The sequence below is a fragment of the Mixophyes fleayi genome, chromosome 4, assembly GCF_038048845.1.
Source record: "Mixophyes fleayi isolate aMixFle1 chromosome 4, aMixFle1.hap1, whole genome shotgun sequence".
In the NCBI taxonomy this organism is placed as follows: domain Eukaryota; kingdom Metazoa; phylum Chordata; class Amphibia; order Anura; family Limnodynastidae; genus Mixophyes; species Mixophyes fleayi.
In genome coordinates, this window is record NC_134405.1 from 115,844,509 (window position 1) to 115,867,011 (window position 22,503).

The following is a 22,503-nucleotide window of genomic DNA, read 5'->3' on the forward strand; positions in this document are numbered from 1 at the left end:
AACTATTTAAATCCTGTAAAACACTAATATAGAAAAACAGTGCTGACATTACAAATTAGTGTGCATGAGTAATGTGTGGAGATAAAGTGCGGGAAGGAGTATGACTAGAAACAAAGAAAAGATAGGGTCAGGTGACAGGGAGCATGAGCGGGTGAGACAGTTAAGTGGAAAAAAAAAAGAAAGAAGGGGGAGGACATGTGAGAGGCGAGGAAGAGGAACACTGAGGAGAATTTAGCAATAAAGTATATTAAATGAAAGTATCGTGACAGACAAAGAGTGTGTGTAATCTGCCTACAGATGTTTATATAACTGAACTACAGTAGTTTCCCTTTCTCTCTAAAAAACCCCCCAAAACTGGATTTAGAGATAATCAGACTAAGATTTTACTTCAAGCAGAGACAATTAAATTATAATAACCTATTACTTCATTCACTGTAGTAAGATACAAATACATATAAATGTATGGGATATCTGGAGTGTGTACATCTTTTCACACACTTTAAGTGAGCTTTAAATGATATGGTATTTATTTCTTTGGAGATGGATTCGACGAAAGACTATCTAACGTAGTAACCATATTGAAAGTGGAAGCCATTTCCATTTACTGTAGTTTTTTTCACTAATTGATTACATATTGGTCAGTGTGATTAAAATATATATATATATATATATTAGTATAAGACCAGTGATTTCATACATGGTGTAATAGTATTAAAGCAACGGTTTACAAACAAGAATTATTAGTAACGTAACAATCAAACCTGGCTTGTGTAAGGTTGGGGTTGAGTTATAAATGAGCGATTTAAGGAGTAATACAATTTGATCCAGAAGATTAGTTTATTTATATAGATTACATGTTGATTTCTGCATACATTGAATGTATTAATTTCTATCATATTAAATATTATCAGGGAATGAGACACTTAGTGGCGGAGGTATGACCTAAATATCCGCTCATTTTTCCTCGCACCCTATAGAGGTGCAAAAATGAACAGAGATTTCTACCGTAAATGCCGGTGATGTCTGCACGCCTCTTCGCCAGCAATTGTAGTATAGATTTAGGTGGAGGCACTAACCGCCTGGTAACGCATAGTAAAAGGGTGTTACATTTATAACCTGCAGATTGTTAAGTAGTGGGTGTGTGTTACTTTTGCTTATAGTCAAGGAGTAGTACAGGGTTAGTCATCTCGTGCTTGGGTTGGATACATTTCCTACCTTGATTGGCTACTGGCTGTGTAGTATGAATTAATTCAAATTAGGCTTATGCCCATATAAAAGTCTGTGTTTTTAACATCTGCTTAACCTGTCTGTTATGAAAGAAGAAATATACACAGTTGCCTCGTGGTTAGCACTTCTGCCTCACAGCACTGGGGTCATGAGTTCAATTCCCGACCATGGCCTTATCTGTGTGGAGTTTGTACGTGTTTGCGTGAGTTTCCTCCTGGTGCTCCGGTTTCCTCCCACACTCCAAAAGCATACTGGTAGGTTAATTGGCTGCTAACAAAATTGACCCTAGTCTGTGTGTGTGTGTTAGGCAATTAGACTGTAAGCTCCAATGGGGCAGGGACTGATGTGAGTGAGTTCTCTGTACAGCGCTGCGGAATTAGTGACGCTATATAAATAGCTGATGATGATGATACACGATGAGACCACACTACTGGCAGGCAGTTCAAGCTTCTGATATTGTTCTATGCAGCATGACGTATATGCTATGTTTTTTTATTTTTCCATTCTCTCTATTTATTCAGTTAGATAATATTTAATGGTTGTTTTGTCTGTTAGCGCTTTATCCAATCCATCAGTGATTTATTGATCGTTTAGTCTTCAACAAAAATGATGCCTCTGTCATTTCTATATTTGAACACTGAAGTGGCTTAGTCCATATCTATTAACACTGATTCTTCTTATTGTCAGGCAACGCCAGATCTTTTGAAGGGTCAGCAGCAACTTGCACAGCAAACCAGTGAGGAAACTGCAAAACAGTTACTGTTTAATTACTTGAAAGAAGGGTTAGTGATGTATTTGCTGAATGTTAACTGTGTAATTTATTGATATTCTATCATTATAATTTTAAATCCCCTATATTTTCCTTCCAGATGCTTTATTTTTTTGTTTGTCTAACCAATTAAAATTTACAAAATTCAAATGATCTTTGACTATCAAGGCAAAATGTCTGGGAGAATATTGTCAGACCTCCCGAGACAGTAGGCTAACCTCACAGATCACCACTGTGCTTCCCGAACTGCAGTTTGAGTAGGCGCGTGTCACGAAGTGAAATTGCCAGTCCGAGCTAACACAGGCTCACTAAGCAATATGGCTCAAGTGAGTTAGCATGTATTAGCAGTCCAAAATGTATTTGCTAAAGTTTGATAGACTTTTCATAGTTGCAGAATATATGACCTTTATATCAAGTCCTATGTGAGAAAATGTTTATTACAGAGATAGGCATTTTTCTCTATTTATTCACCCCTCACAAGCAATTGGCTCCCTATGCTTCTGCATGTTATCATTTATAAAGCAAAGCATTAATTTTACTGCTGCTTCTTGGATATCACCAGTGTTGCCTTAACGGTAAAATAACACCCACACACAACCCCCCTCTGGCCGCATGCAGCGCACAGTACTGTAGCTTCCATCTGGTGGTGCTGGCACACCCCTTGGGCGGAGAATGACACGCCCCCTTGTTACCTGCACAATCTCCCTGAAAATATTTTTTTACAGTATGCAAATATGTATTAAGGATAAATGATATTCTAAAGCTATGACATGAAATGATACATTTACTTAGTAAATCTAAGTAGAGATGGCTTTTTTATTTTTTTTTAAATAAGCTTTAACAGCTGGATGATGTCCACAACCTACTATAGACTCATTTTAGACTTTCTTCCACATTTTACCACAATGTCACATGAGTTACCCAAAATACATGTATGTCAGTTGATTAAAATAGTAAAAACAGAATGTCCTTATCGAGCAGAAGATGGTCAGTATTGGTTTGTAAATGGCTCGCAAATTAATGAATTTGTTGCTCATGATGATCTGTAATTTATGTCTAACAATAATGACTAAATATGTTTCTAATGTTTAGTAGCATGAGATATATATGCATTAAAATTCCTTCTAGTTCGAAATGCATGTGAGTGAGTGAGACTGTGGCAAAATTACTCATCTGACTTTACAACAGGACAGTCCATTTCTCAGACGTACAAAGTTCCGGTGATGCAATCTTCATGTTCTGCTTTTCTTTCACTAGTCCCCATGTACAGTGCTCTATAATGTAAATACATAATTTAAAAAGTTGGCCAGTTTGCCCCCTTTTCCTGTAAAGCCCTTAGCCAGCCCCAAAGCTAGACATCCTGGGCTTGTTTCCACTCTAGCAGGCAGAGCACGCGCTTAAGGTCCCAGTGCTATAGTGAAAACCAGCCCCTCAGGTGCTCCTATGGTTAGGTGCATGAAAAATTGCTCACACACACTAATTTTTTTATGCAAACTGTGGATGGCAAACTTCTAACGGGAGCCTGTAATTTCAAACCGCAAAATCAAATTGTGGTTTATCGAATGTTGAACGCAATCAAGCCATTGAAATTCTGGTTTTGAACTGGTTCAACATTTTCATGCATTTCTAATAAGGACCTAACAACAATTCGGAAACCTGCTACTTTTATCTGGATAATGGCAAAAGCTCTGCTTCTGAAGATGCCCCAAGCTGGCAGTTTTCTATGCTGGGCTGCGTTTACATTCTTTTATGAGCATAAGATACCTAATAAATCCTTGTAGATTTTGCTTGCAGCATTCCTCTCTGCATATCAGTGTCCTCAGTACAGTACCGACTCCTTTCCACACCTTCTATCAACACTTATGTATACAATGTTTTATTCTTTCCGTTTTAAACTGATAACCGATGTTATCCAGGTTACTTCTGCATGTTAGAACCTAACTGCAGTTCATTTAAAAAACAAAAGTGTAAAATATATTACAATAGGCAATTAAGTATGTTATTGCTTTTCTACATTCAGGAGTCCTGATAATGATGATGCCACAAAAAGAAAAGTCAACTTGGTTTTTGAAAAAATTCAGACTTTAAAGTCCCGAGCATCCAGCACTGTGCGGGTAAATAGTCACACTCCCTTAATTTAAATGGTGTTTACTCTTTGTACATATGGAGATAAGAACTCGTTTATGTAATTACTTTTCTGTTTTAATGACATTTCTATTGCTTTGAGTTTTTTCTTTTGTTGTATTGTAATTGCTGTGGTGCTTTACTTTTATGATAAAAGGTCAATATTAACCCACTTACCACTGACCATTTGTCAATTTGCTTTTATTAAAGGTTAACACTAAAATTAAAAGGTTATTGATTATGCTTTACATCCAACAACTTTTGCTTGTTTTCATCCATAATAACACATAATGGTTATTATATTGCATGTCCTGTTAGTTCAGGAAATGTGAAAAAGGTCTTCTTTGGAAAGTATAAGCTTATTGAGTCCTGGCCCAAGAACACAAATATTACCAGCTGAGCGTGGAATTAAATTAAGGTGACTCTAAGTGGAACACAAATATTTGACTCCTTAAAGTACTTTTAAGTATGGCAGTATGTTGTTTTTTTTTTCTTTTCTTTCCTTAATCCACGTCTCATGACTGCCTTCTAGAGCAGATTAAATAGAGGGCTCCTAAGAGCACGCCATTAAATACATGTACTAAGCACCACATGATTATTGGCTAAAATTTACCACCACTTAATTACTGAGCTCTGTGAATACAGTTCTACAATTGTTTCTGTATAGTTTTTGTGTGTTTGCATATGTTGTAGGTGTTTTGAATAGTGTTTATTTACTCTTGTATGTTTGCTTGTTCTTCTGACTGCCATGGAATCAATTATACTTGTTATTTTCCATCACTATTTCTGCTCCCCAGCCGTTATTATATGTGTCCATTGCATTTATTTGTCAGGAGTTATATTTTTTCTGTTTTCATTTAGATTGTAAGTTCCTCTACCCAGCACCTCAGTGCTAAAGTTCCTGTTGATCGTCTTATTTTGATTTAGTATTGCTTACTGTGCCATACAAATGAGCACACATTTACATACATCAGTGCATCACAGGTTTAAGGCTTGTTCAGACAAGTTGTATGGGAGCATTTCGTTACGTTGAAGTCTGCCTACAATGAGACATGAAACTGCTTGGATAATCTGGCAGGCACCAGGATCATGGCTCTCTGTGATGGCATGTGTTCCTTTTTCACATGGGCTGCAGTTTAAAAACCAGGGACAGAATAAACCCTGGAAAATGGGGCAATTCCTACGTGTAGGCGATTAAATTTGTATTTGCAAGATGTGTGTGAAAATATTGGTAATTTCTTATTGGAAGTGTTTTTTTTAGAAATAATATGCTTTCCTCCTTCTCATAATTGGCAATGGTATAGCTAGTACTTTCCCAGTCCCTGGCTACCTGCTTATTTTCATTGTAATAGGTGAATCATTTCCTAATTACTGCTTCTTGGCTATGAGCTCACCTGACCTGAAACTATCCAAACCTACACATATTCACATTTAGACCAAAGTAGACACAAACTGCTGCATTTATGGGCTAAAAATAACTGCAGTCCTGGTGAACATCTATTAGAATTAATTAGTTGTCCTTCTGAAGTAGCAAAAATATGGTTAAGCAATGTAAGTTATCCAGTTTGTGTGATAATCAGCTGACCATGCTAATGAGGCTCTGAGACAATGGGCAAATAGATCTAATTTGGCCACACACATACTGTAGTTCAACCAAACCTTTAACCAAAAGTCAACATGCTAGAAGTTAATAGCATCATTTCAGTTCTGGGTAGTGTTGTAGCTTGTTACAACATCTATTAATGCAAATTCATGCAGAAATATAGCACTGTATTGAGGGTGAAGCCTTAATTTTAACTAATTTATTTAAAGGTTATCTCCCCCCAAAAAATTGTGGACTATATCCTAATTTAAGCTTTATCCCCAAAGATTATTTACCTGCATAGTCACTAAAATTACCAAATTGTTTCATTAAGGTCCGATTCCAACCACGTCACTAGAAAGTAGGCATGATGCGGGAGAGTGGCCTAGAGTCTCCCGGACATTCCAGGAGATTGGGCAAGTGTGCTTACCTGGGGTATGACTCGAACATCTGGTGCAGCTAGCTTGCTCTTGTGGACAGTGTGTTTTTTGTTATCTTGTTGTAAACACACTGCCTTATAAGAAAAGTACCTGGTTAATAGCGAGGAGCATGTGGCAGGCATCAGGGTACTCTCCTCACTCATGCCGATCAAGTCTTTGTTTTGGCAATCAACAGGCTGCCAGTGGGTGCAACAGGTACTATCAGATATGTACCAGACATTGTCCATGGGATTGGACCCATGGGATTGTGTCAACACCGCACCCTAGGTTTAACATGGAAGGATTTTCCATGCAAAGCTGAATTTTCAATTGTAGGTCAAATTAGCTTTTGATTTTCAATTTAATGTGTTTTGAAGCAATGAAGTTATTTAATACATTTGCAAATAGGAACAATTTACATAGTCAACACTCTTAAAAATTGGAATGGAGTACCGATAACTGAATTGGGAACACACAAACACCACATGTAAAGTACAATATGTGCGCGCACTTTAGCAGATCATAACCTGTATTATTGAACACTTTCTCTTTGCATCAGAATGAATTGCCATATATGCTATTGGGCTATTAATACACTATTATGAAGTGCAAAGCTCATTTGAATGAACTTGATGTTGAACTTTCTCACGCTTTCAGTCTCCAGATCCAGCAGCAGAAATCAAGATGTTGTCTGACCAGAAAAATGAGCTGGAAAAAAAGCTTGCGGCCCTCCAGAAACAACTTGATGAGCAAATTAAGGTGCTAAAACACTTTCTCATCACAGTTATATTTTTGTCATTATTACATTACACCTGTTTCATTTACACAATAAAAGTTAGATTGTACACTCCTTTGAGCAGGGTCATCTCTCCTCCTGTCTTCACCACTTTTAACTCTGCTCTCCAGCTACCTAGCCTTCCTCCTCGAGGACCCTCTTCCCCCTGTCCCCTCTCCCCCCTGGGGGTCTCCATGTCATCCGTGCCCTCCCTCTTGGGCTCCGTTGTGGCGGACCTTCCTCTCTCCCCTCCCCCGCCTATCTAGCTGTGCTTTGAGCTCACTGAGTTACTGTGATTATTCTTTACTGTACTGTGCTGTCTCACCTCGTATTGTAATTTCGTTTGTATCTGTACGGTGCTATGGACACCTAGTGGCGCCCTATAAATAAAAATTAATAATAATAATAATAAAAGTAGCCTATCTATTCATCATGAGCCACTGATCCATATGAGGCACAAATTTATCATTGGGTTTCAGATTTGTTGCCTGAACATCAGATGTGTTTAGGGATCCAATGTTTTTGCAGGATAAAACTGGGACAGTCACGTAGCATGAAGTTCTCTCAGTCTGCACTTTGGTGGCAGTATCAGTAAAGCAGTTAAACCTGCTGCCTAGTAATAATTCTACTAATGCTGCTGCAAATTCAAGAAAAATGAGGAATGTGAGTGGCACAAGCTGGGACTGACCTTGGTTCTGCGGAAGGCTGACCTCTAATAATTTACTGTTGTTTGTATAGCACCAACCAAGTTACACAGCGCTGTACTGATTTGTCATTCACATCCCTGCCCTATTGCAGTTTACAGTCTAATTCCCTATCAGGGTCCATTTTGTCAGAAGCCAATTAACTAGCAATATTGGGCTGTGGAAGGAAACCAGAGCCCCGGAGGAAACCCAGGCAACCATGGGGAGAAACTCCATACAGGTAGGCCCAGGTTGGAATTGAACTCATGGCCCCAACTCTGTGAGCCAGCAGTGCTAACCACTGTGCCACGATGCTGACCTTTGTGACTAAAGCATGAGTTAATAATGGTGTTCCTTTTTGTTATGGTTTTGAGCACCCTATTGAAAAATGTTTGTGTATGTTTTTATTGAATTTGATTTCTACTAATAACATTCTTTCCACCACATGGCTCTAGAATCAGGAAAACAACAAAGACGAGAAGAGTAAGACAAAGGCAAACATGAAAGACATTCAGGTACAACTTGAACGCAGTATGGAGGAAAATTTAGCTCTTCGTGGGAAACTGGGGGAGAGTGAGAAAGAATTAAGAAAACATCTAGATGAGTAAGTTTAACTTAAACATTCAAATATTGTTATACCGCATTCCTGGCAGTTATATTGTCTTTATAAGGTATTCATAATCGATAAAGTAAAGTAAGCAGTAAAAAAAAATATATACACTTCCAGGAACTTTCCCACAGACTTTATTTCAACATTGGTAGCATGAACGTATAGATTTCTGTTTCATTCCTATTGATTGACAAGTCCATCAACAGGCTGAGGTATATAATAGTGTACATAATAAACATACCAGTGGGTGCCTGCAGGGCAAGTCTGCATTTTTGTTTTTAATTCCAGTGCAAAATACCATTTAATTTATTTAAAAGTACATCTACAGTAACAAACTCTGTCTTTTTTTAATTTCAGCATTTATACTTTTTATTCGCAAGGTCCTTGGGGTCAGGGGTACTTTCCAAATAGGCATCTACGGTGTAAACTACTTACGCAAATACATATATTCAGTGGTAGAAGTGGAAATTTAGAAGTGGCGGTATGAACAATGTATTGGAGGTGTAAGTGAATGGAATATGACAGTATTATAATGCAGACAGTAGGAGAAGTGGCGCTATGGCATACCACTGTATACACCCCCACTTTGACCACTGCACATATTAATAATGTGTAATAAATAAATAAGATGGATAGTCCTTGGAGTGGCCTCTAAAGGCTGAAATGAAAATGAAGATCTAGTTGTACCAGAAAAACAATCTAGAGGTAATTGTATGATACAAATGTAAATCAATCTACGTATTCCTCTTTCTGTGGGTGAGGTTGAGTGCCTGCCTCGGTTTATTCCAAGTGTGCATGTACATGGAAAGCAATGGGGGGGGATTTACCATGAAATGTTGCTTTCTGTGTATGTGTTCACTTGGAACCAAGCTAGGTAGATTACTACTGTGGTGTGCTGTGGCTTTATTCATGTCCATGGTGTTGTGGGGTTTCCAGATGCCATTCAGCTGAAATTCGCCCTGACATATGCTTCAGTTCTGTGGATCTCTGTATTTGCCTGGTTTAAGTCCTCACTACCGCTATCTTTCTCAAGTAGTATGGTAAAACTAACCCTGCTCAACTGTGTTGTAAAAGGTTTTCACTTTAATTTTTTACATTTTGTTTTGTTATATATTGTGGCAAATTTTCGTTTTCATAATAGCTTCATTGTTGGAAGTCACTCTCACAATTGTTATCTGACTGTTGTATGTAGAAGCATATATTCTATTTAGTAAAGGGTGTTCCTACAACCAGACTATAATGTATTGTTTTCTGCTGATCCTACTGCAACTTTAACTAAATACACTGATTTATTCCTCTTTTGCAGTCCCTCTGCGTTATATCTGCACAGTTGTGTCCTATCCAAGAGAAAAGGAAATAACTAACTGCACTGAGGATACATGTTTGGCCAAGGCAGGAAAAATTAATAACTAGGCCTGGATGATAAGGCACTTTCATTAATGGAAAATGCTAGGAAATCAGATGGATATATTAGTGTATTTAGTGCGTTTCAGGTGGACATGTACAATTCAAAAAATGAGTCCTCTGTAGGTGAACAATGCCTTTTAATTTGTATACAGTATTCTAATATACATAAGTTGGTCAAATAACATCTTGAAATCTTGACAGGCCTATCTGATAAATTTGTAACCATACTGGCTGAATATTGTACCATGTGTAGCCATCCTAATGGTTATTTTAGAGTTTATCAAACAGAAAATAAAGTTAGCTGATGACACCATTGGCTATTCTGTGAGGTCATAGGACGGTCATTATTGACCATGGGATATGTTTGTTTGGCCTGATGAATGACTGGCTCTGTGCAGTTTCATCCTGAACTGTGTGGACATGTTGTTCACAGATCCAGTTGTTCATAGAAGGAGCTGAACTACAACACCTCCAGGTGTGTGGAACGGATCTGAGCTTTTGTCTGTTTTACCAACTAAAGAGTTAGTTCACTGTGCTAAGAATGTCTACAAGTTGGTGACTGGCCACTAACTGATTTCTTTTTATTTACTTCATGACTGCTGCCTATTTCCCTGACAGATTGTTTGAGCTGAAGATGGAGCAGGAACAATATCAGACTGAGATCAGAGACCTGCAGGAACAGCTGTCAGAAATGCATGATGAATTGGATAATGCGAAACACTCAGATGTTGATGGAGAGAGGGAAGCTTTGATAGAGGTCAGTTAAATGAAGGTGCACATTATGCATGCGGTTAGGAGATATAGATAGATAGATATATCTTTGTAATATACAGCAGTGTGTTTATAATATACAGATGGGTATAGTTATGATTTCAGGGTAGTCCTATAGGTACCAGTTTACAGTTTATGGGGGAATTTAATAAGCCACACTCTTTTTACAGTATGGCAACATCGCAGATTTCATGTCTCGCCCCTATGGGGGACAAAGAGAAATCCGCAATGTTGCGATAATGTGCAGTGCCTTTGTGACCGTTCCTCTGTGCATAATTGAATTCCCCCCTAAGAGATCTAGTAGTAGCTTTCATAATATTATGAACAGTACACAGTACAGTGGTTAGCATCTCTGCCTCACTGTGCTGGGGTCATGGGTTTAGTTCCGACCAGTTCCCCTATCTGTGTGAAGCTTGTATGCTCTCCTCATGTTTGCATGCTCCTTTTTCCTCTCGCATAGATGAATGGTCGTCTGACAGAATTAACCTATGTGTGTGGACACATGTGGTAGGGAATAAAGATTGTAAGCTCCACTGGGGTAGGGACTGACGGGAATGATTAAATACTCTCTGTAAAAGTGTTGCATGACATGTTGGCACTATAAATAACTGTTAGTCAGGGGCAGGTTGGCCCGTGGGATAGAGATGTGTGTGTATGTATATATATATATATATATGTTAACCCGTGCATGATACTCATGCATTCTAGTCAAATCAAGCTACTTAAGGTGTTAAAAAGGTTCTTGTCATGCATTTGGGCCTAGCCCAGGCCTCCTCAGGGGAAGAGCGTTACTTCCCGACGCAAGTGCCCTTTTTTAATGTGGTTTTGTCCACATGTCACCACCTCATCATTTTTCTCCATCACCTCATCCTTCATCTTCATCGCCACATCCTTCATCAAGCTACTTAAGGTGTTAAAAACTCCCCACTGTCACCCCTGGCAACCACCAACCACTCCCAACTGTCACTTCTCCTTCAAGAAATATATAGGTCAGTGTATAACTCTGCCCAGCAGGTGGCGCTGCAGCTTGTTTTTTTTTTTTGTTTTTCACATGCTACTAGGCATTTATATAGTAGATTTTGTAGCATAATTACACACAGTAGTCTGAGTGGAAATTTGGAAGTGGTGGTATGAAAAATCTAAGGGGGATGTAAGTGAATGGAACTTAATAGTTCTACAATGGTATACACCCCCACTTCACTTCAACCACTATGTGTGTGTGTGTGTATATATATATATATATATATATATATATATATATATATATATATATTATATATATATATATTATATATATATATATATATATATATATATATATATATATATATATTATATATATATATGTGTGTGTGTGTATTTATAGTGTACATTATTGTGTGGCAGCAAACTATTCTGTAACTGACCTATCTGTGTGGTGTTTGTGTGTTGTATGTTCTCCTCATGGGCACTCTGGTTTCACCCACAGAAACATAGTGGTAAGTTAATTGGCTTCTGATAAAATTGTGTGTATATTACGTTATTTAGACGGAAATCTCCATTGGGACAGGGACTGATGTGAATGACTACATATTCTCCTTATGACGCTGTGTATTACGAGTGGCATTATGTAAATAAGCAATAATAGTAATAGTGGTTTCTGTTCTGCGTGTATATCTAATACTATTTAAAATGTTAAATTTGTATTTTTATGCTACACTAATGCAATGTTTGGTTAATTTATGTAGGTGGTGAGTTTGTGAAATTTAGCATAATATTCCTTTTAATATGAAATTCCATGATAAACAGTTAGTGTTTCTTTTTAGGTGCTAAAAATATCTATAAAGCTAGTTTAATGAACGCTTCCTCTCGGTATATCAAGAGTTTGAACTGTGAAATAACATTCTAAATTAAAAAATTGCCAGTGGCCCAAAAAAATATTTGAGTCAGGGTTTTACAAGGCTTCACCTTATATCCCGGTATAGATAGATTAGAGAATACGAGTTTGCACCCATGATATTCTACAGACTTGGGTTATGGAAATATCCACTTATGGAATCATTAGGGGTGTTTTCTTTTACTATGGTATAAAACAAACTATTTTCTTGCCGCTTTTGTGTATAAGGTTCATTTAAGGTGATTTTGTTTCTTAGGAGTTCATGCATATGAAACAAGGAGCTCAAGAGCTGCTAATGGCAAAAGAAGAACAAGAAGATCTCTTAAAGAAGAGAGAGCGTGAACTTACGGCCTTAAAGGGTGCACTGAAAGAGGAGGTATCGACCCACGATCAGGAGATTGATAAGCTTAAAGAGAAATACGAGAGAGAGCTGAAAAAAATGCGAGAGCGTCTGGAAGAAGCGATTAAGGTGACCTATAATATTGCTGCTAGGACTCTTTTTTTAGCTAAAGTTTTTTTATATTTGTTCTTGCAGCTTTGCACTCTTCAGTCAGTCAATATTACTACCTAAGCTTCTTTCTGTGCATTGTAGCATATTTGCCATTTGTATGACACTGAGGGAACCCTGGTGGTGTCTTATTATAAAATATGATAATACTGCACAACTCCTCATACGGCATGATTCGCAGAGTAGATCAAAGCGTTGATAACTTGCCGTTCTCAATCTTCAGGGATATTGCTTGTGACCTGCCTACTGGGACACAGGGGCCGATTGATAAAAGGGTGAAAACTCTATCACTGTCGAATATGGGAGTTGTTGTCAAGATTTTTAGTTTTAGCCCCTAACAGTTACCACTGACTATGACACTGCCTTTGCGTGATACCTCTTCTGTTGTCCCTACAATAGGATAGCAAAAACAGTCATTTAAAAAGTGTTTTATTCCTTGAATAGAGCATTCTCTAATGTATTCTCTAATGTAAGAAAACTACTGAAACATATAGAACTGATTCTGAGATAAACGCACTGAGATATATTTAATAGTTTTCAACGTGTGCTGAATAGTTAAACTTCCAATATGGAAAAAATCCACATAAACTGTAACTCCTCTAAAATGCGTCTTATACTTCTCACTGGCAAGATTGCAAGGGTGTACCTTCTCTGATGTTAAATGCACTTTATTATATCTTATCTTATCTACCTAGAAATGCTACGCATGTGGTTTGAAGTTCTTTAAAAACATTGAGCTTGAACTTGGTGAGTCTCCAAAAGTTCACCCACACATCGCAAAAACCGCAGTTGACATTGAATAGTCTGCAGAGCTAAACATATTATCTGGGTGTGTAACATTGTCTTGACCTTGAAGTATAATATATTAATAAGAGGATTAAAATGAGACAATATGGATTTATAACCAAAATGGGCAAAACAGGGTGATTGTCAATAATACATTGGAGGTTATTTATTGAAATGTGGAGTAAGCGATGAGACAGGAACCGTGATTGATCTACTTCAGGTTGAACATAGAAAGAAATGTATTAATTTGTTGCAATAGTTTTTCCGAAACAGCGGTTATAGATTGTGGCTGGTAGTAGCAACACATCTACAAATCACAAATGTAGGTAAAGTTTGACATGTAGATGTAATCATGCATCTCATCAGGCTGGACTCTCATCATCATCATCATCATCATCATCATCATTTATTTATATAGCGCCACTAATTCCGCAGCGCTGTACAGAGAACTCATTCACATCAGTCCCTGCCCCATTGGAGCTTACAGTCTAAATTCCCTAATATATACACACACTCACACAAAGACAGACAGAGAGGGAGACAGACAGAGACTAGGGTCAATTTTTTTTTTTTGATTGCAGCCAATTAACCTACCAGTATGTTTTTGGAGTGTGGGAGGAAACCGGAGCACCCGGAGGAAACCCACGCAAACACAGGGAGAACATACAAACTCCACACAGATAAGGCCATGGTCGGGAATTGAACTCATGACCCCAGTGCTGTGAGGCAGACGTGCTAACCACTAGGCCACTGTGCTGCCCTCATGTTAAAGTTTGACAGATCAGACACTGTACTGATGTAGGCAGATAATGGTGATAGATGTTATTGTAGATTCATGCAGGATTTTTTTAAGTTTGGTTTTCAACAAACTGCATTTCTGTGCCGTCACATCAATATACAATTGGAGCACATACAATACAATCTAATTTTTAACAATCTGATAAGAAAGACACTTTTAGTAAGTGTGCAATGAATGTACAGTTATAGGATAATTTGACTTACACACACTTCAATTAGTTTCAATCTGATTTGATTTTAATGAAAATGTTTCACTGAAGACAATCTGATTATCTATCCGTTTGCCACATACACTTTATCTCCTTTGATTGTGACCCACAAACATCATATTTTTTTTAACTAAAGATTTGGATTGAGTGATCAGATTGTAACATGTATGGCTAGCTTTAGGCTTTCTTGGGTACAGTTGTAGCACACCATGTAACATTTTGGTTATATAGGTTAAGTATTGGCAGAGTGCATAGTTGCCAGTATTTTAAAAATAATTTCCAGGGACACTTCTTTGCTGATGACCAAAGGCGCATCCAAGTCTTGATAGACCTTGATGTACTGCACTTGTCATCACAACATTTTTACTGAATTTGCTTATAATATTTTTTTATTGTCATTTTAAATACTCCTCTTCATTAAAAAATATTATTTTAGAAATCCTGAGGAGGAATTCCAGGGGCAAATCTCTAAAACTTGTGACTGTCCTTGGAAATTAGTTATAGTTGGCAACTCTTAGAATGCCGTGGACTTCAGTGGTGTGTTATTACAGTTACACTAGTCAACCTGTGCAAACAAAAAAGTTTTCTACTGAGAGAATCAACAGAGCTACTAAAACTGTTGTCATTAGCTATGAAGCATTAAGTATCACACCTCTGATTTAACTACTAAATATCAAAATAAGGTTTTATCCAGTAAGAAGATAACCTCTTGATGTTCTGTTCTCATGAAGATATTTTATTTTTTGACGTGAACCAAAACACTTTATCACCAGAACTTTGCATCTCTGGGAAATTGCCTACTCCCTCACAAAATCCACAAAAAGTTGCATCACATTTTGCAGCAGTTTTGCTTATATCTGCATGGAGATACTAACTTAACCTGAAAATGAATATCTCTTAATTTAAATACTATTTATCATATTTATTTTTGTAGTAAATGTGGACAAGCAAGTGTATTTGGTCATCTGTTAAAAATAGACTTTGTTAGCATTCACCTTGGAATCGGTTATTTATTAACTTGCTCTGTGTGTTATAGCTGTACAAACACATTTCCAATTTAGGTTTCAAACCATCGCAACCATCACAGATCTCTAAAATGTCCCCCCTCAAATTAATTATATGCTATAACATAATATGCTAAGCAATTAATACAATATACCTGTAAAATGATTTGATTACTCAAAGTGGACCAACTTAGTCATTTACAATCAAATAGTCTGACTATCTGCATGAAGGTGAAAATATACTAAATCATCCAAAAAATGTATTTATGAAATGATGTTACTTTACCACATTTTATTCGCTTGCCACTGTTCCACTTAAAAAAATAGAATGATGAGTGAAACATGATGAGGTCAAATGTCATCAAGCTAATTCATCTCGTATTAATGTCATGTCATTTATTCTCTCACCACTTCTCATACCACTAAAACACAAACGCTATACCCTCCCGGGTATCTTCTGCAGGGAGAGCGCCACCATTAGACAGCCTTAGGCAGCTGCCTAGGGCGTCAGCCTCTGGGGGTTGGCACTGAGGCCTGGGACACAATAATTATTAATATTATTAATAATTAGTTCAATGAATGCGGGCGGTGTGATCGCCCAGGGCAGACCGCCCACCGGCTATAATGCTCTCCTGCACAACTTTGCGGTGCTGCTACAGTGCAGCACCGCATTTTAAAATCTGCACGGCTCCCGCTCCTGGCAGCGTTGTGACGTCACAACGCTGCCAGTGTAGAGGAGCCGACATAAGTCAGGCAGAGATGGAAGAAAGAAGCAAGAAACTAGGGGCAGGCAAGGAGAGAAAGGAAGAAAAATTAAAGTCAAGGTGAGTACAGAAAAGAGGATGCTATAGAAAGGGGGAGAATGAATGCTATACAAAGTGGGAAGAACGGAAGCTATATAAAGGGGGGGAGAACGGATGCTATGCAAATGGGGGGGGAGATTGGATGCTATGCAAAGGGCGGGGGGGGGGGAGAACGGATGCTAAAGCAAAGGGCGGGGGGGGGGGAGAACGGATGCTATGCAAAAGGGGGGGGGGAAGGGCTGCTGTGCAAATGGGGGGGGAGAACGGATGCTATGCAAAGAGCGGGGGAGAACGGATGCTATGCAAAGGGCGGGGGGGGGAACGGATGCTATGCAAAGGGCGGGGGGGGGGGGGAGAACGGATGCTAAAGCAAAGGGCGGGGGGGGGGGGGAGAACGGATGCTATGCAAAGGGCAGGTGAGAGAACGGATGCTATGCAAAGGGGGGGGGGGGGAGAACGGATGCTATGCAAAGGGCGGGGGGGAGAACGGATGCTATGCAAAGGGCGGAGGGGAGAACGGATGCTATGCAAAGGGCGGAGGGGAGAACGGATGCTATGCAAAGGGGGAGAATGAAGGCCATAGAAAGGGGGGAGGAGACTGCAGCAAATGTGGGGGGGGGGGTTAGATGCTATAGAAAGGGGGGGGTGGATGCTATAGAAGGGGGGGGTGGATGCTATAGAAGGGGGGGAATGGATGCTATAGAAAAGTTATAGACTATGGGGTCTATGTACTATAGTAGTGCAGTGACAAATTGCAGTGATGCATAATGAAGCGCCGCTGTTATTCCCCAAGTCGAGGCTACTCTAGGATAGTTGTGGGACCATTTATGTTTTTTACCCTTTGCCCTTTATTTAGCTCTCCTTTGTTGCTTTCTATTAGTATAATTAATTTTACATCTACAGAATACATTAACAAATGCAAATAATTATATGGTCTAGATTATCTATATCATTTACATTACTTTTCTCTATTTATTTGTATTAATATATTCTGTTGCTGTAATATTAAATATACTAATAGACAGCAACAGAGGAGAGCCAAGTAGTGGGCAAATACTAAAAAAAATAAAGTATTAAGCTGTTTATTAAATGTAGACAAGAGGGTTTGTGGAAAAAAATCTGGTTGTCAAGGGGGCATATGAGAGGAAAGCAATTTGGCAAAGGAACATGCTTGGGAAAAGCAGGTGGACGGGGGGGGGGGGGGACGGCATTTTAAATAAAAACTGATGGGCAAAAAGCTGGCTAGAACGCTTAGGACAGCGGTCTATGTGAGAGGTAAGCTGGTGGGCAGGGGGGCATATGAGTGAAGCTGGTGTTATGTGGGTAGTAACAAAAGCTGATGGGCAAGTGGTGGCATATGTGAGAATAGCTAGTGGGCAGATGGGCATATGTGAGAAAAGTTTTTGGGCAACCGGGGACATGTCTGTGTGTAATAGGTGAGTGATATCAAGTTTATTTTTTGTTTTGTTCTGAAATCTGACATTTCGAGCCTCCCCTCTAGATATCCTGTGTTTGCTCCTGGGCAGCCTATGCTAGGCTTTTATATATGTTTGAAGGTATGACTCTACACTCATTACCCTTCGAGGATAAAGACATATACATCTCATTGAAGTAAACGGAAATTGTGCCAAGGGAGCGCCCTATGTATGTACATTTTGCTGTTTTGTTTGCATCTGGACTGCAGCCTTACCAGCCAGCCTGGAGGAGGTAAGAGTTATTATTTTTAGTTTAGAAATGTCAAGTGTGTTAGGAGCTGGGAAATGAGATTTATAGGGAGGAGAAGGGGCGGAAAGTTTAAGCTTTGCCTAGAGCGCCGAGCAACCTTGCATCGGCTCTGATCTTCTGGGCGCTGATTTAGATGCCAACCACAACAAACAGTTTAAAAATCAATATAACCATATATATGTATATATAATTGTAAACATAAGTTTATAAAAAATATGCACACAAATATATACTTATAGCCGCCACCACTTTTATGTCCTGAAGGAGACAGATCCAGCTCCCTAGAGAGTTGATATGCTTCCAATTCCTAATACAATATAATTTATAGAAAAGTAGGAGCGGAAATTACTTTCTCTTCAGTACATATACCACTCAGCAGAATATATTTTTTTTTTATTAAAAATAAAAAAATAGAAAAATCAAATAAACCATATTAAAAAACATTATTATGATATCTGGAGTTAAAATATACATCATAAATAGAAAAAGCAGCTTATAAGTCTGTTTTGTGTCTTAATAAATATTTGATATTTTCCTTTATATTGTCCTTATCAGATACCTGATTATCAAATTGTTATAATATATAAGATCATCAGTGGTGCACAGCAAAACTTATTACTGCGATATTAAAAATATAGTTTTTATACAGAATTTTCTACAAACTTTTCAGTGATCGGCTGTAAATAAATGTTTGTACTGCACAGATGCTAAGACCCACACCTTTCAAAGATAAATCCGGGACCTTGGATGTATGTCCCTCCTTCTGATTCCAATACCAATGGGCCATTACTAATAATGAGACCTGTATTACCTGAGATCAGCTGATTACCCAGCAGGTGGGCATCCGTAGTTGTCAAACGCACCGCATAGCAAAATATCTGTCTGTTTCCTGGCAGTCTCTGGGCACTTCAGTGCCCAAATTGTTAATCCGTTTGGAACAGAGAGTGGGTATATAGTAGCAACACTTAGTTTACAAGTCCATCAATCAGTGAAGTATTTCCAGATTCCAATACTTCTTAAAATTTGTTGGTAAAACAATCTGACCAGTTTTTTCACACTGAATTGTGGTTTCTTCAGAGATCTCATTGTGCATACAAACATCCCATATCCTGTTATATTGCCTCTTTCTACTATTATTAGGATAAGTTACTTTTTTTGCCACTCACAAGGAGGAAGGGGTGGGTGCCAAATAAAATTATGGGAGCCGTACACAATTCTCATGCCACTCAATTTATTAACCTAAACATACTAATGTACAATGTTCAGTTTTTGGAGCAGAGTGGTGTCCTAGTTATTACATATCTCGCAGCTCTGCTCAAAGTATTAAGCAGAGGGGATGGAGGATTTTGGCGCATGGAGGAGACAAGGGAGCAGCGCAACATGCTAATCATTAATCGTAAAGCTATTTTAGAATGCTCACAATTTCTGATTGTAGTATTACTCTATTCATATTTAATGTGTTGTCACCCACATACACATTTTAATTTTCTTACAATACATTTCAAACCTTCAGAGTATAAGATTGGATTTTATCATGCCTGGTTAGCGTAACACCTACTATTTGAGTTGGGAAACACAGTTCTTAAGACAGGTTACTTAGATAAGATCAAGAAACTAGCATATGGGAACTCTCAGGTTTTGCCCACCAGACTCATATAGATTCCATAGATACTGGGTGTTCTATGCTGAATGTTTGCAGCTGGAGCATCTCCCTTCATGGCATTCCCAGTACGTTGGTAATGGATAAATCCGCACGTCTATTCCGTTTAGCCATAACAAAACTTCAACTTCAACAAATGTACTAATACATTATATAAAATTATAAAACCGATCTAATGCTTCCTTAAGCAATGATGCATGTGGATTAACAGGATTAGTGGAAAGTATGTCAATTGTTTTACTTTATTAAGCAAGTTTATTGAACCAGTGCATATTAAAGGATATTTCCTCTTTAGGAAACTTCACTTAAAAAAAGCTTCCCCCCCCCCTCCCGCAATATTCTTGTATAAGGGGGGCTATTTCACTGACCTTCTGTTGTTGCTTCGTTTTGGTGAATTACTATGATTTCAGAGTCGCCCAGATACTGGTTGTAAATCTCTTCTATGAGCGCTTTCTCGGCGTGCTTCTGTACCACACTTAAGCGAACAGGAAGGTGTCAGAGTTTCACTGACTTTTTTATCTGATTTAGAATTAAAAAAAATTTACTACATTTTTCCTTAGTTCACTGATATTTGCAGTCCTAACTGACTGTCTATAGGCCGTTGTAAGAATGTTGCCCACTTATAAACTCAGAAGCCGATACACATTTTCATAAATATAAATATTGAAATAGTAAGGATTTTGTGCTGTTGATGTTGACTTTGAAAATGTACAATTTCCTCATTTAGTTTCTCTTTTGATTGTATTGACTTTAATTTATATGTAGGCCTTAGAGTTTGTAAAGAACATTGTGTAACACTGAAGTCTAATGAGCTAATCTTTTCAGCTCTACATTCAATGTTGCTGGTTTTGACCTGATAATTCCCAGGAATGAGAGCACATTCTAAACTTTCTAAGAAATGGAACCATGTCAGCGACCCAGTGCTGATTATCTGCCTGAGAAAGGGGGCTTTTATAGCATTTCATCCTTCACCCTTGCTTTTGTTGTGGCTCTTTGTGTCTGCTAAAGGATTACTGGTTATTCCGTTGGATACTAATTAAATATAATTATTTATATTTGACCTGTGTCAGAAATAGAGAAAACAAAGTTTGTTGGAAGACTTGTATGTGCATCATGGAATGGCACATGTTTAATCCAGTATTAATGGGCCTATTTATTATTCTATGCCCCATCAGGAGAAAACTAATCTTCAGCTCTTCATAGTGATAAAAATGTTTTAGCTGCAATTAAACAATATTTGCTCTCCACAATGTCGATGTCACTCCATCAGGCAAGTTATAACAGAGATAACTTCTGTCTTATAGCTGTGACGTGAGCTTTTCCCTGCCTCCTTACTTCCACTTAAATGCACTGCGCATGCACAACAAAAAGTCTATGTATGCTCAGTGTTCCTTTCTTTCCCAACTACCTCAACTTCAAAGGGCAAAGCAGCTGATGCACCCTACTCCTGTACCAGGCTTAATTAATCTGTTTATTTTATAATATTAATCATATTTTTTTTTGCAGCAGACATGCTTAGAAAAAGTTAATAGCCTAAACAGGCTAAATTATTTTCAATTAAAGACCAGTGACATTATTAGTAATATATACTTAATGGCATACATTCTTTCCTTCATTTTATTAACGTTACACAACATGGCCAACAGTATGTGTACTCCCGAATGTCACATCCGTAAGTTCTAGTAGAACATCTCATTCCAAGATCGTGGGCATTAATATGGAGTTTCTTTCCCCTTTGGTGCTATAACACCCTGCAGTATTTTGGAAGGCTTTCCACTACATTTTGGAACATAACTGCGGGATTCTCATTCATTCAGCCACATAAGCATTAGTGAGGTCAGGCACTGATGGTGAGAGTTGAAGCCTGGCTTACAGTCGGCATGCCAATTCGTGCCAAAAGTGTTGTCATGCTGAAACAAGAAATAACCTTTCCAAACTGTTGCCACAAAGTTGGAAGCACACAATTCTGTAGAATTGTCATCTGTGACTTCTGTGTAGTTGTTTGGCCCTGTAAACCCAATCCTTGAAGCTCCTGATGACCAGTTCTTGTGCTGATGTTGCTTCCAGAGGCAGTTTGGTACTTGGTACGGAGTGTTGAAACTGAGTACAGACAATTTCTATGTGCTATGCACTTCACCACTCTCCACTTCACAATAACAGCAGTTGACCAGGGCAGTTCTAGCAGGGCAGAAATTTGACAAACGGACTTGTTTGAATGTGGCAGTTTCATAGAATGCCACCTTTTTAAAGTCAGTACCACCCATTCTCCTGCTAATGTTTGACTATGGCGATTGCATGGTTATATTCTTGATGTTATGACCCTTTTAGCAATAAGTGTTGCTGAAATGACCAAACAAACTAATTACGAGTGATGTTCACATAATTTTGTCCATGTAGTATGTGCTAGTGTAAAACCCCTCTGGTACCTGGTGTTGAGATATCCGCATGCTTATTTGGGGTATCCTGATGTTGCTTGGTACCCCACTTTCTGCCACCCACCACTACTGCTGCGGCTATGGCGTGGGTATGACATCCACTACCAGAGGGTCCCCTAAATACTCAGGGATTTACTTAGTTACACTGAAGTGACCACTAGTGGTGGTGCAGTGTAAGTGTACATAAATAGTGGGCTCCAGGCCATGTCCTTTCAAAACAAAAAGTAACTTTATTACACTCCTTTTCCTCCAGCACACTAACCCTAACTTTTGCATGGTGTATATATACTTGGAAACCACCAGACCCCTCCAGCACACGCTTAGCAGCAGTA

The 22,503-nt window shown here is 38.4% G+C and overlaps 1 protein-coding gene across 3 annotated transcripts in view; it reads left to right on the top strand.

The window, feature by feature from the left end:
- Window positions 1–22,503, top strand: part of CGNL1 (cingulin like 1) — an 88,289-nt gene that overhangs the window by 27,439 nt on the left and 38,347 nt on the right. For all 3 annotated transcript variants that reach the window (XM_075208057.1, XM_075208058.1, XM_075208056.1), the window contains exons 3-8: window positions 1,915–2,009; window positions 4,017–4,110; window positions 6,779–6,880; window positions 8,035–8,183; window positions 10,215–10,353; window positions 12,500–12,712. In XM_075208057.1, coding sequence (XP_075064158.1) covers window positions 1,915–2,009; window positions 4,017–4,110; window positions 6,779–6,880; window positions 8,035–8,183; window positions 10,215–10,353; window positions 12,500–12,712 — 792 coding nt within the window. The remainder of the gene's footprint in view (window positions 1–1,914; window positions 2,010–4,016; window positions 4,111–6,778; window positions 6,881–8,034; window positions 8,184–10,214; window positions 10,354–12,499; window positions 12,713–22,503) is intronic.